Source organism: Rhodnius prolixus, unplaced genomic scaffold (genome assembly GCF_049639745.1).
Source record: "Rhodnius prolixus isolate KJV_2025 unplaced genomic scaffold, Rpr scaffold_28, whole genome shotgun sequence".
NCBI classification, from domain to species: Eukaryota; Metazoa; Arthropoda; class Insecta; order Hemiptera; family Reduviidae; genus Rhodnius; species Rhodnius prolixus.
In genome coordinates this window covers 862,477-878,152 of record NW_027411618.1, presented here as the reverse complement: position 1 = coordinate 878,152, position 15,676 = coordinate 862,477, and the positions used below count along the sequence as shown (strand labels likewise).

General features: G+C 33.1%; 1 protein-coding gene across 2 annotated transcripts in view; it reads left to right on the top strand.

Annotated features, from left to right (window-relative positions):
- The first annotated feature begins 204 nt into the window (after positions 1-204).
- hth (Meis homeobox homothorax) overlaps positions 205-15,676 on the top strand; it is a 290,170-nt gene continuing 274,698 nt past the window's right edge. The window contains exon 1 of one of the 2 annotated variants that reach the window (XM_074134764.1): positions 205-959. In XM_074134764.1, the coding sequence (XP_073990865.1) occupies positions 945-959 (15 nt within the window). In that variant the 5' untranslated portion in view covers positions 205-944. The remainder of the gene's footprint in view (positions 960-15,676) is intronic. The other variant, XM_074134763.1, reaches the window with a different exon arrangement.

Here is a 15,676-nt window from a genome sequence, read left to right as displayed (position 1 = left end):
GTTTACTGCGCATTGTCACGTGACCTCCTTACATGTACGTCTGTTTTTCTTCTTTTTTTTTTTCTTTTTTTTTAAAGTACCTATTTTTTTTTTTTTTTTTTTTTTGAAAAAGCAGTGTGATGAATAGGGTGGGGGCAGACTGAACATTCTGTTCGTGCGCGTGTGTATGAGCTTTGTGTACCTCCCCTTCTCACACTTTGTGATAGGCACACCCTCTTTACACAGCTAGCAGTAGACTTAAACCAAGTAGTAGTATGTTTGCTTCGTCCGTGCGACTACCTTATTTTACCAGTTTTCAAAATTTTCTAATTTTGGTTTTGTTTTAATAGTTTTTTTTTTTTTTTATAATTTTAATTTTTGATTTTGTGTTTCCCCTCCAAAAAAAATAAAAAATATCTTTGGCCACAATTTTCTAGAAATTTGTTCACTTTTTCAACCCCCAGAATTTGAAATAGAAAAACAGTCAAATTTTTCCACATCCCGACATGCTGTCACATATGAAGATTCAAAATTTAACAATTGACGATCCAGTAAAGTGATCCAAAATAAAGATACAACCGGAAATATACTTTTCTTATCAAATTTCAAGATAGGAAGTGTTACTTTTCAAGAAAATTTCAAAAATCAAGTGCTCTCTAAAGGAAAAACAGCATCTTTCCTTTTCAAGAATACAGTTTTTTTTGTTTTTGGTTTTTTTGAAGTACAAGAAAAAGTGGTGTTATTTTTTTTGGTTATTGTTAAAGTGATTTTTCTTTTTTTTATTTTGACAAAACAAGAGTCAAAAACAAATCAAAAAACAAATAAAGGAAAAGAAAAACAAATTCTGTGTTAAATCGTGAAAATATTTTTATTTTTGTGCTACGAAGAAAAGAAAAATTTAATAGAGGAAAATAATTCAAAAAGGAAATCCAAGCTTTTTCCACAAAATTGTCTTGAATTGTGGAATGGCACAGCCTAGGGTAAGTTATATTTTTTGGTGTTATTTTTCACGAATTTATTTTTTTCCCCCCCAAAAAAATTAACCAATTAGTTTGCTTTCCCAATTAGACCACTCCGGGTAAAATTATATGAATTTTGAACAATTTAAAACAAAAATTTAGTGTATAATTTTTGAATAATTCCTAGTACACTGAATTTAAGAACAATATAAATGTAGTATGAGAAATAACAATACAAAAAAATAATTTTTAAAAATTAATTGAAATATGTACATAATATATTGTTCAAAAAATCTCGAATTTTCTAAAAAATAAAATCAAGCAAATACAAATCCTGAGTACATATTTCTTAAAAAAATGAAAATTAAATTGCTATTTCTTCCAATTTAGAATCTTTATATCAATTTATATTTTCCTTTTATTTATAGGAGGAGCCCGACTAACTTTTTTTCTGAACCCTCATAATTTGTTTTTAGTTAAAAATGATAGGCCTACGTTTAATTAATATGAATAGAAAATTTTTTGGAAAATATAACATCGTTTTCAACTTACAATCTCCTTAATTTCAAATTGACCGAAGTTATAATTACACTAAACTAACCCAAACCACAAATTTTAACTATTCAAGCTTAACCGATTGTAGAAATTTTGTTAACTAAAAACAGTACTAACCGCACAAATTTCTTTTTGTAAAAACATTCTAAATAGTTTGGCATTCTTGTAATTGTACTACGCTTCGAAAATTGGAGTAATAGATTCAATTTTTACGAGCACAAATTATGAATTTTACTAGAAAATCACAAAATTTCAAAATTTAAAATGTGGGAAACGAAATACCGAATTGTAAAAAATTAATCAGAAAAAACTCTGTAAATAACAGCTCTTTTCTAACATGTACCTATTTATTTTAATTTAACGTCAAATCAAATATTTATTTAAAATACTGTAATTAAGGAAAAAATATCGTGTAAAACTTCTAACTTAGAATTACTTAGTTCAACGCTAAAAGTACGAACGGATTCAATTTAAAAATATTAATAATAATATGACTGAATTTAAAGATAGAAATCATTAAAAACTTTTAATTTGACAAAGTTCTCGTAATTATTACATTGAATTAATTAATAATTAAAATTCTCTGAAGTAGAAGTAATTCTAAATGAAATTGAACGCTCAAAGTTATGGTTTTCAAATTGCCAAAGATTAAATAATTCGAAAACATTTATTACATTCAAGATTAGCTTTACTAGTTAAATTTAAAATAATCACTAGGTTTTATATTTCCAGAATCCATTGAAATCATTGGCTGTTTGCGTTTAGCTCAAATCTCAATTTATTTCAAAATTGCATTTAGAGCGGTCATGATTTTTACTGATAACTTTTAAATGACTAATTATTAATTGATTAACAGCATTTTCTACTGTTTAAATACAGGTCAAATGCATTTACTCAATTTTCTTTACACTTATTCGGAGATTGGTGTATCTCCGAGAATGTTCAAATTTCAAAGGCTACTTTGCGCATAGCTCAAACACATTTATTTAAACAAATCTCTCCGAGAATGTAGGAATTTACGCGATTACGCATAGAGTAGCTTTTCTTGATACTTTTTAGCTCTTTCGGCTTTTAGGCCATGTATTTCTATTAATCGCAGTAGTTGATCTGTTTACGCATAGTTCAAACACATTTTTTTTAACACATCTCTCCGAGAATGTGGAAATTTACGCGATTACGCATAGAGTAGCTTTTCTTGATACTTTTTAGTTCTTTCGGCTTTTAGACCATGTATCTCTTGCGCATAGCTCAAACACATTTATTTAAACACATCTCTCCGAGAATGTAGGAATTTACGCGGTTACGCATAGAGTAGCTTTTCTTGATACTTTTTAGTTCTTTCGGCTTTTAGGCCATGTATCTCTTTTTATCGCAGTAGTTGATCTGTTTGCGCATAGCTCAAACACATTTATTTAAACAAATCTCTCCGAGAATGTAGGAATTTACGCGGTTACGCATAGAGTAGCTTTTCTTGATACTTTTTAGTTCTTTCGGTTTTTAGGCCATGTATCTCTTTTTATCGCTGTAGTTGATCTGTTTGCGCATAGCTCAAACACATTTATTTAAACACATCTCTCCGAGAATGTAGGAATTTACGCGGTTACGCATAGAGTAGCTTTTCTTGATACTTTTTAGTTCTTTCGGCTTTTAGGCCATGTATCTCTTTTTATCGCAGTAGTTGATCTGTTTGCGCATAGCTCAAACACATTTATTTAAACACATCTCTCCGAGAATGTAGGAATTTACGCGGTTACGCATAGAGTAGCTTTTCTTGATACTTTTTAGTTCTTTCGGCTTTTAGGCCATGTATCTCTTTTTATCGCTGTAGTTGATCTGTTTGCGCATAGCTCAAACACATTTATTTAAACACATCTCTCCGAGAATGTAGGAATTTACGCGGTTACGCATAGAGTAGCTTTTCTTGATACTTTTTAGTTCTTTCGGCTTTTAGGCCATGTATCTCTTTTTATCGCAGTAGTTGATCTGTTTGCGCATAGTTCAAACACATTTATTTAAACACATCTCTCAGAGAATGTAGGAATTTACGCGGTTACGCATAGAGTAGCTTTTCTTGATACTTTTTAGTTCTTTCGGCTTTTAGGCTATGCATTTCTATTTATCGCAGTAGTTGATCTGTTTACGCATAGCTCAAACACATTTTTTTAAACACATCTTTCCGAGAATGTTGAAATTTACGCGGTTACGCATAGAGTAGCGTTTCTTGATACCTTTTAGGTCTTTCGGCTTTTAGGCTATGTATTTCTATTTATCGCAGTAGTTGATCGGTTTACGCATAGCTGAAACACATTTATTTAAACACATCTCTCCGAGAATGTGGAGATATCCGCGGTTACGCATAGAGTAGCTTTTAGCGCGCGGTTCCATTTGGCTAAGATATGTTTTAGTTTTACCCGATATTACTTTATGTACCTTGCATCAAACGCAGCGTTTGTACATTACACAAATAGGCCAAAAATATTTATTTAGCGAATTCCGCCGAATATGTAGAAATTAACGCGGTTACGAATAGAATTACTTTTAGCGCAGTTCTAACTTTTCTGGATACTTATTTTGGCTTCTACTCCTTCCATTTCGTTCAATCACAGTATTTGACATGTTTTCGCATAGGTCAAACATTTTTATATATCACCTCTCGGAGATGTTCAAAATTCCGCGGTGCCATGAGGACTAACATCATTTAGCGCAGTTCTAGCTTTTCTATGTAACTTTTAAATATTACCCTCTTCTACTCCTTGCATTTCTTTCAGTCATAGTATTTGACTTGTTTCCGCAAAGTCAAACATTTTTATTCACCACTTGTCTCCGAGAATTTTCGTAATTCCGCGGTTAGATATGGATTAACATCACTTGGCGTAGTTCAAACTTTTCTATGTAACTTTTAAATATTGTCCGCTTCTACTCCTTGTATTTTCTTCAATCACAGTATTTGACTTGTGTTCGCATAGGTCAAACATTTTTATATATCACCTATCTCCGAGAATGTTCAAAATTCCGCGGTGCCATGGGGACTAACATCATTTAGCGCAGTTCTATCTTTTCTATGTAACTTTTAAATATTGCCCGCTTCTACTCCTTGCATTTCTTTCAGTCACAGTATTTGACTGATTTTCGCATTGGTCAAAAATTTTTATTCACCACTTGTCTCCGAGAATTTTCGTAATTCCGCGGTTCCATATGGATTAGCATCACTTGGCGCAGTTCAAGCTTTTCTATGTAACTTTTTAATATTGCCCGCTTCTACTCCTTGCATTTTCTTCAATCACAGTATTTGACTTGTTTTCGCATAGGTCAAACATTTTTATTCACCACTAGTCTCCGAGAATATTCTAAATTTCGCGATTCTCTGTATAGAATTGCATTTAGCGCGCGGTTCCAGCTTGCTTTGTACGTTTCTTAGTTTTGTCTGTATTTTTTGTATTCCATGTACTTTTTTTTTTCAAACATAGCATTTGCATTAAATACCAAAATTATGTATGTAGCATAACTTTTCTAGAATATTGAATTTGCCGCTTTTCTATTCAAAAGTTCATTTAGTGCGCGTTTTTGTTTAAACAAATGATAATTCTTTAGTTCTGTCTGCTTTTACTCCATTGAGTTACCCTCAAATCTGGTATTTTAACAGTTCACGATCATGTATTAATTTTAATCATATTATTTGACCTGTTCGCACTTGAGTTGTCTCTGAGTATGTTTAAAAATTCCACAATTCCAAACAGAACAACATTTAGCCCGTTTCTAGTTTACTTCGGTAATTTTTAATAATAAATACTGAATTTTTGACTCACCATTTTCTTTTTATATTTGTATCCAATCGAATTTCCTATGATGCCGTTTTTAGGATTTCGAAAATACTAGGTACATCCAATATTCACGGAATATGCGTGGTCATATTAAATTATTATATTTTGAGGGATAACTTATTTTTGGGAGAGAGATTTTTATTTTGGGTTATTTTATAAAATATTCATAGTTTTTCCACCAAATTTTCTTAGAAATAGTTTTATAATTTTTTTGTGGATTATAAGCAATTTTTTAATTTTTGTAAATATCAATTTAAAAAAAAACAAACCAAAATCGTCTTTTGGTTACTTAAAAAGGTTTTAGACGTTTTTAATCTGTGAATTGGAATTTTTTTCTTTATTTTTCATTTAAGGTTTCTCTTTAAAAGCTTAGAAATTATTACAGGGATTTAGACTAAAGTTTTGAAGCCTATTTGTGGCATAAATGTTTTTTTGAACCACAAGGTATTGGATTCAAAATGTTTTTAGGCGACTCAACTTTTGGGGTAGCATAGGGGCAATAAACCCTTCGATCCCCGTTACCAAGGCTTGCCGATAGTTTAGTTGCCCATGTACTAAAGATTACTATTCTCTAGGCCCTACATAGTAGTTTTCTTTGTCCCAACTACTTGATTTATGGCGGACAACCATATACCATTACTATTTTTCCCCCTTTTTAATTGTATTTGTCTATTAGTTGAGTAGTGTAATTTAAAAAGATTTAGTACCTCGTCAACTTCTCAAAAAAGTCAAATAAACAATACTTCAAAAGTCCTATTATATGTTATATCTAGATTTTTCTGCTATTGCACATACTGGCCAAAATTTATATAGTAGTTCCACATTTTGTTTTGCAGAAAACCAAGTTTTAATAGTTTTCAAAAATATTTTACAAGTTTTGAGATACGTCCACAATATTTCTCATTTTTTGTTCATATTGTTTCAATTTTCTCTAAATCAACTGAATTACGGAAGTTAATTATAATCGTACAGATTTTCTATTTGGAGTTTTCAAATGTAAAGAATCATTTTGAATATTCCATGAGTTCGAAAGAATGGTTTTGTGAGTACAATATGTGTGTCTATTCGCCCGTCTAAGTATTCACCATGTGTACAACACTTTACTAAATAATTTTTTTTTTTAAATATTTTTTTCAATAATAGCGCTAACAATGTTCTCTAAACTTGTTGCAACTAGTTGCATACAGGTAGAACTGAAATTTTTATTTCCCCGTAAAAGTCAATTAAGAATGAAAAGAAAGCAAGCAACATACTTTACTATAAAGTTCTCATATTAAGCATAAAATAAAATTCAACGCATATAGGCCGGGAATCGAACCCAGTACCACATAATATTTAGCTTTGCGAATCTCGCCTTCTAACCGTTCGGCTACAGTAACGGCTACGATTAAGGCTAAAAAAAGAAAAGTAGATCTCTCTAAAGTACAATTTTTATTGCATTTAATTTTTCTCTTAACATTTTAGAGTAAAAGAATTGCTTAGGCTTTCCTCTAAAGGGCTATCTTTGTATATTGTACGCTCTTACCACCTAAATAATGATTTCCAAAAAAAATAAAGAATTCCAAAAACCGCTTCTACAATTTTAAATTTTTTGTAGTATAACTATTATTTCTAAGATTTACTAAGGAAAATTCCGTTAAAGGTGCTTTCCTGAAAAAAGGTTCAGGTAATTTCCGTCTTAAGTGTCCTTTTTTCTTTAATGTATTGGTCCTGCCTCTTCTCTACTCTTAATTGAGGGTTAAATGTGTTGCTAAAACCGGAAATTTCTCAAAACCGTCTCCTAGGCTGTACTGTAAACTCTCTATTTACAATTAATTTACGAATTCATTTATTAACACATTATTTTACTGTATCACCGGTGTAAGAAGCTCCTAGATAAAGAAAGTTCTCTAAGAAGCCACCAATCTGGGATTTAGCATCTTTCTCGATAAACATTTTGTTTTAGATTTAGTTCTCGGATAGGTTTTTAAACCCGAGGTATTCCTATAAGTTTTTTAGTAAAATTTGTGAGGTAGAACCTTGAGAATAAGTAGTAAAGTAATGCCTATTTTTTTTTTCAGGCGGGGCCTCAACGTCCAACGTCGTGGACGAAGGCGACTAGCAAACATACTTTTACTGCAAAATTTCTTTTTATTAACCATTAAATAAAATCCAAGGCCTACTAGATCGGGGAATCGAACCCAGAGTACCACAATACATATTAGCTTCACAAGTCTCTTCTCTTAACCGTTCGGCTACCGTGGTGCCGAACCTTCAGAATAATATCTTTAGATTTGATTTTCCGTCCTGAAATGTAAGTTTATTGTTATCTCTGACGAGCATGGGTAGCGCAATCAAAGTTTATTATCCAGCATTACGCGGAAAAACCAAATTTTCAATTTAAAATTTAATTTCAAACCTTATTAAACAGTTTTTAGTAATTAAGCTAAATAAATAATTGAATTTTAACCATTTTTCCTGTACAATTTTTGTAAATTTACAAAAATTTACAAATCTCCTAAATGTAAGTTTTCATGACAACGTGGATTTGTGTTGAAAATTAGAAAATAGTAACCAAGGAAGTTAAAATTAATTTTTTAATGAATTAATTACGTTATTTCTTCTCTAATTGCACTTTTTCCTTTTTTTATCAGAACAAAAGAATTGTTGTTTTTTTTTAATTTTCTTATTACGTAAAGTATGAATAAACAGAGAGAAATTTTATGTAAAAGTAATCAATATTCAAGATAAAATGTAGGTATAAAAATGCAACCGATAAAATGTTAAAATTGCACTGATAAACGATAAAAACAAAAGGAAAATTACTTTTATGTAAATGTTATGAAACCTACAATAAAATAAAAAAATGAATTAATTTTCAAGTATTTATTTATGAAGACAATTTGAAGAGTGATGGCATCTAAAAATTGTAGTCTATCTATTATCTAGATGGCACAATTATTTGTTTTAACCTGTTCTTTGGATTTTGTTTCAACAAAACACTTTTTCAAAACTTTGGTCACCAAATCTGGGTTACTATTTTTTTCCCCCTTTAAACATAGTGTAGCATTTTTTTTTTTTAATTGAAATCACGTCACTATAGTGTATAGTCAGTCTACTATAGTAGATACACTACAGTGTATAATCTAAGAAACAAGGAGTCAGAAAATTAGAAGTTTGACTAATTTAAGTTTGCGTAAAAAAAAATGCTTCTTCAAATTTTGTAATTGAATTTAAAAAATGTAGTTGACTTCAACATGATTCAACAATAGGCTCCTTTAGAATACTTACTTTTTTGTATTAAACATTAGTAAAGAAAGTTGAAATAATTTATTATGAGAGCTCAAAAACTATAAAATTGCAAATACCTAAAAGTGCACCTAATTTAAATAACAATTAAATTTTCTACTAAAGTTAAATGTAAGTTAATTAAGCTATACGGTTAGCGTATTGGATTCCCACGCGGAGATCCCGGGTTCAAATCCAGTTGTTGGCCCTTAGATTCTTCTTCTCTTCCAAGGAGCTTTTTTGTTTTTGCCTTTTGTTTTGGCATTGGCTTTCGCCATACAGCCAGCATCGTCTAGGTGCTTATCACTAGAATATCACTCACTCTCCATTCTTACTTATAAATACATTCGCTTCACACATTCATCCCTCTACTAAATACAACTATCTACATAAACTACAACTAATGGATGGATCAGTACTCTGTGCTTCTGCCATCCTTATAGCTTAACCGAAATTAAAATCACCGTAATCCTTCTCTAATCATTTTCTTCCATTCATTCTAATCAGCTATAACTTTTAAATACATTCATATTTCTTTGCTAGCTCTGCTATAGATTTAAGCCCACAGATGTTGGTGGAGGATATTATGTCTTCGTAGCGAAATGGTGCATCTAAATACCTGTATATGTCGTCAAACATTCGTTTCCTTTCTACCACATAACGTGGACATATCCATTATTATATGTTTTGAAATCCTCCTCCTCAAATGCAATCTACGCAAAGAGGAGAGAGAGGACCTTTTGTTGATCCTGTGTAGATACGATCCGCACACCGCGTGGTTCGCTCTCAGCCTGCTTATTGTCGTAACTACCCAATTTATTAGTGACAGTTCTCTTATAAACCATGGTTGTCTAGGTAACTGATCTACCATAGTTTTTATAGAATCTCCCTTTATTACCATTACTGTAATCTGTCTGCCAATTTTTGTAGAGCTGATTTTGCAATTATATACTTGTCCGTAGCGTTGTCTGTTACGAGAGAACACTGTGAGAAGGCCGTTCCAGTGCACTGAAAAGAAAAAGCTCCGGGCGCCAATAACCTGAGATATTGGCGCGCCTTAAATCATTTAAAAATTAATGGGTTATTTTGATCTAAATGAGCCAACTATTGAATAATTAAGGATTTTATTGATGAACCAAATAGATATAAAGGAAAAATCTCTAGTATAATTTTTTTATAAAGTAAAGTAATGCTTCTATTTATTTTCAAGTTCACTTAACGCCCAACTACCAAATTAGGGTGCCTGGGGGGCGGAGGCGACTAGCCCACATACTTGAACTATAAAATTCCTTAATTAAAATCCAAGGCCTAGACCGAGAAATCGAACCCAATACACCAATAATTCTTATCATAGCGGGGCCTTGACATTAACCGCTCTGATTCTTATTGGGGCGCTTACTTTAAAATTTTATATGAAGCATTACCTCCCCTCAAAAAAATGGTCTGTAAAAAATGATAAAAAAGTAGTTATGAGGCTTTTCTTCAAAGTGCTATTTTGTATTGTCCTGGCCAACCTTACAGCATTGATAAGTATCAAATGAGGGACAAAATTTTAAAATTTAGAGAAAACTGAATACATTTTTCAGTATTATTATATTTTTTCAAAAACCACTCATTCTAATTTCGTTAAATATATTTTTTTTTTAAATTTTAAAATAAGTGTTTTTGGGTTTACCACTGTAGTGTTTTAAGGATACAAACTTATCACCTGTTAAATTTTAATAAGGGTTAAATATATGACAAAAAAGTATAAAGTGATTAAAAGAAATCTGTCTTGGGTTCAAAATTTTGAAAATACTTTTCCAGAAATATGTTCCCAATTTTAATTTAACTAATTTTGATTTAGAATGTAAAATTAATTTGAATAGTAGATTTCATTAAAATTTGTGACAAATTGCAATATAAATTTCAAGCAGAATTTCGTGATTAATGCTAGAAAACTCCTCTTCTTGGTAGACTTTACAAGGAACTGAGCTATGATTTAGGAGCAAATAAGTCGTATGAACAATAAATACTCTCTAGATCAGATCTCCTGGATTATAAAAGCGAGAGGCGAACTTATGTATCTTAATTATAAAGTTTTTTTTAGAGATGATGAAGGTTTCCCTCTGATCTTTGTACGATATGTCCTTGCCAGAGAATTACTTATCATTTTCTCGCTGAGTGTCCCGACATTTAAAGAGTTTCGCATTCGCTTTTTTGAAAAGGAGAGTTTCACAAAAGAGCAACTAATAACCTATCTAAATGGTTAACCAATCGTAAATTTTTGTAAATATGCGTGGAATTTTCGTCACAATTATCTGATTCAATTAAATTCTAATAAATAATGGTATAATACAATATATTCTGTAATATTTTTGTGATTTTAAATTATAATCAAAGTTAAAAGCTATTTTTTGTAATGTTTAAGTATACGAGGGTCGTTTGAAAAATCCGTGCAAAAATAAAAACTACTTAATTTTTTGGGGTAAACCTTTTTTATTTTTCAACATAGTCTCCTTTTAGGCTTATACACTTCGTCCAACGCTGCTCTAGTTTGTTGATCCCTTCCGAATAATAGGATTTGTCCAAGTCTGAAAAATAGCCATTCGTTTCTGCAATCACCTCCTCGTTTGATTAAAATCTTTTTCCCGCCAGCCATTTCTTCATATTGGGGAACAAATAGTAGTCCGAGGGAGCCAAGTCTGGAGAATAGGGAGGATGTGAAACGAGTTGGAACCCTATTTCCATTAATTTTGCGACCACAACTGCTGAGGTGTGAGCTGGTGCGTTGTCGTGATGGAAAAGGACTTTTTTGTGGGCCAATCGTGGGCGACTTTTCTTGCAGCTCGGTTTTCAAACGGTCCAATAACGATGAATAATATGCACCTGTAATAGTTTTACCCTTTTCCAGATAGTCGATGAGGATTATTCCTTGCGAATCCCAAAAGACAGTCGCCATAATCTTTCCGGCCGAAGGAACGGTCTTCGCCTTTTTTGGTCACTCCGAAAATTTTGAAACCACTTATAAACTGTTCTTAATCGAAGGTGCAGAGTCACCATAATGTTTATCAAGCTTCTTTTTAGTCTCCTGAGGCGTTTTGCCTTTCATAAAGTAGTGTTTAATCAACACACGAAATTCTTTTTCGTCCATTTTTTTGAAAATCACTCGACTTCCTCGATTCAAACGAATGCCAAACACAAAGAAATAGACCGATCTGGCTGAAACTTGGTGTGTGTTCTTCCAAGAGATGCTACTAACTAAACATAACCTCGATACGCGCCAGTAGTGCTATCTCTCTGACTTTGCACGGACTTTTCAAACGACCCTCGTATTATTGTAGGCAACAATCACACGGATGGTCTTTTAGATTCCAGTGTATGTCTTTTATAATATTTCTCATGTTCAAAGAATGAAATTACTTTTGTAGTTTTTTTTTTTTTTCTAAAAATAAAAGGCTTTATTATTACTATTATATAACAAAAATTCGAATTTGGCTGACTGAATGAGCTAATATTGTACAGTATAATAAAGGAGTCGCCTATTTCTTTTTCAGGCGTGGCTTAACGTTCGACTACTAATTACGAGTTACTGAATAAAATTTTTTTTATTGTAGTTTTCAGCAATTTTATGGGAATTGATACGCTTAAAAAAGATGTTTATAATATTGAAGTCACCTACTTTTTGGCTTACAAATTTTATGTATTAACAAAATTTTATGACGTATTCTGCGGTAAAACGAAGTCAAGTCAATATTTGCTCCAGGTTTTTATATTCCACTCTGAGCTAGAGCTCTTGTGCATATGATCGCGATGACTTGCTAGTGAAAGATACTGCTAACATTCAAAGATAAAACTTTTTCAGTATTACTTGTGTAGAATGGTAGGAGGGAGCGTTAGTTTGAAAGCCCCTGGAGGATCGCGATAAAGGCGTCTTGCTTGCGTTGTTAGGGGCGGAGCAACGTGTGATTTATATTGTGTCGCGATATTTACAACAGCCGCTTATCGATGCCGTCGGCTACAGTGCTATCGCCACTCTGTCAAAAAACTGTGCCTCCTAGCAGGATCCCATGTATTCAAATATGGCCAAGCCGATTTGTCACTTCGCTGAATTTATTACCATTTGCTACCATAGTTGCACGATACAGTTTGCAATATGGCCACTTTCTCCTTTTTTTTTTAGCAAGCCTCAAGATTCTAAAATTTAGTGTCAACAAACTCGAGGGTTTAAGCAGATTATAATACAATAGATTAGCCGAATGAACTAATGAGAAAAACCACTTTTAAACGAACTGCTTTAAATATCGAACTAATCCATATACGAGGTCTGTAAATTAAGTAATGAGACTGAATTTTAAAAAAAATTTTATTCAAAAAGAATTACAATTCTATATTGTCACCTTCAAAATAACTTCCTTCTGAAGCCACACAGCGCTGGAGACGTTTCTTCCACTCCTCATAGCAGTGCTCGAACTCCGATACTGGAATAGCCTTCAGCTGGTCGGTTACAGCCGTTTGAATGTTTTCGACTGTTCCAAAATGAGTTCCCTTGAAGTGATTTTTTCAACTTCGGGAAAAGAAAAAAAGTCACAAGGACTCAAGTCAGGCGAATAAGGTGGCTGAGGAGCCACAGGAATGTTTTTATTGGCCAAAAACTGGTTTATTGAAAAAAAGCAAGGATGGCGAAGTCGAAGATCAAATGCATGCTGAATCGCCCACAAGAAGAGTTTCTACTTTAAGGTCAAACGGTCAATCAACACTGTTACCGAGAGGTTCTTGAAAAATTTTGTAAAAGTGTCATTCGTGTGGAGACCAAACATCAAGAACAAAGTGGGTGTTGCATCATCTATAATGCTCCTTGTCACACAGCAATTTCAATAAACGAGTTTTTTTTGGCCAGTAAAAAACATTCCTGTGGCTCCTCCAGCCTCCTTATTCGCCTGACTTGAGTCCTTGTGACTTTTTTTCTCTTTCCGAAGTTGACAAAATCACCTCAAGGGAACTCATTTTGGGACAGTCGAAAACATTCAAACCGACCAGCTGAAGGCTATTCCAGTATCGGGAGTTCGAGCACTGCTATGAGGAGTGGAAGAAACGTCTCCAGCGCTGTGTAGCTTCAGAAGGAAGTTATTTTGAAGGTGACAATATAGAATTGTAATTCTTTTTGAATAAAATAATTTAAAAATCAGTATCATTACTTAATTTACAGACATCGTAAAATACAGGTAAAAAGAATATCTTGTGAATTGCCTCACTGTAGAGTAACTCCCTTTAAATTTGTAACACAAATTTGAAGCAAGAGTAAAGTAATCGCCAATTTTTTCTGGCGAGGATTAACGTCCAACTACCAATTACGTATCGTGGACCTCAGTGCTAGAATTATATCATTGACGGAGAATGCCTGTCTGTATTTGACCCTTCGAAAATGAACTAAATTTGGATAACGTAAAATAAATAATTTATAAATTACATGTTTGCAGTCACACTAGTGTAACATGGTCATTTAATTTTGGTACGCTGTAACCGGATTAATACGAATTCCCGAACGAACTCTGCCGAATATGTGTTGATCATCAAGTATAGGCTATGCGTACTTGTTGGGAGATGTCTCACTATGCTAGAACGCCCTGTAGATTAACAGAGAAATTTAAATTACTTTTTACTTTTTCTCAACTTACCTGACAGAAATATGATCGAAAGAGATTATGGAAATGGTCTTTCATCAAGCTTTGTTAAAGAAAGATTACGTTCAGATCGTTTTCGATTTTGTTTCTATGGTCTTGAAGAAAGAAGGACAGATCGCTCAAAGTTTCGATTCCAATTAAAAATATCTGGTATGCACATATAATATAATTAAACTTAAAATTTTTCATTTTCCACCTGACCATATTTCATGCACTCTGCTTTTGGTAGCCAGGCAGTTCAAGTAAAATAAGAAATTGGTTAAGAAAGCATGTGTGCGGGGATTTTTAAAAAAAATGTAGTATTGACAATGCTCGAAAAAATAAGCAAAAGCGCTTCTCTACAAAACCCCTCATCCGACCAGTGCTGAGCTATAGTTCCGAAGCGTGGGTGATTACAAAAGGCAGATGAACGGGCTTTTTAGCTTTTTGAATGGAAGATACTCCGTAGAAACTATGGTTTTCCACGTGATGGGTTGAATTGGAGAATTAGGGAAAATCAGGAATTCTACGCTCTGTTCAAGGATCCTGATTTAGTAAAGATAATGAAGCTAGGGTGGACTGCGATGGGCAGGACATGTAGTTAGGATCAGTGAAGATGAAATTCCTAGGAAGGTACTGGAAGGAAGCATGCAAGGATCCAGGCAGACCAAAGCTGCATGTATTTTAGGCCTTCGAGACGCTTGGCGGCCAAGTCTTAAGGAGGCCAAGACTCTACATGAGTTTTAGCGCCATTTATGAAGAAGAAAACCCTTCAGGAGAAGCTTTCCTTAGTCGGTTATTAAGGGAAAGAATGTTTTAGCTCCAAGATATGGTTTTCCCAAAACTGCTGACTCCCACAAATTTCTCTAGAGTATCTGGGGGTAAGTTGGTTCATCATCTAGGACAGAGGTCACCCAAACCTTTTTTTTGAGCGCAGGCCGCATAATCATTAAGTTTCTGAAAATTTAACCTACATTTAAGTAGGCGCCACGGTAGCCGAATGGTTAAGAGGCGAGACCTGTGAAGCTAATATATATTGTGGTGCTGGGTTCGATTCCCCGGTCTTAGGCCTTGGATTTTATTTAATGGTTAATAAAAGAAATTTACAGTAAAGTATGTTTGTTAGTCGCCTTCGTCCACGACACCTAATTTGGTAGTTGGACGTAAAGTCTGCCTGGAAAATAGGCAATTACCTTACTTCACTTTTATGTTCAAATAAATAAATAAAAAATGTAATAAATGGAAAAATATACATTGGCAAATATAATTTAAGTTTTATTTCACTTTAATGGTAGCAATAATTTTTAGAATTATCTACTTTTAACTTCTCATTATCCCCCGATATCCATCAAGGCCACAACCGCCCTCTGGACATCTTTACCGACCAAGGGGGAGTTGTCGTTTTCGCCCACTTCGGTAACCAGTAGAATCTAAACTTACAATAGTATACTGG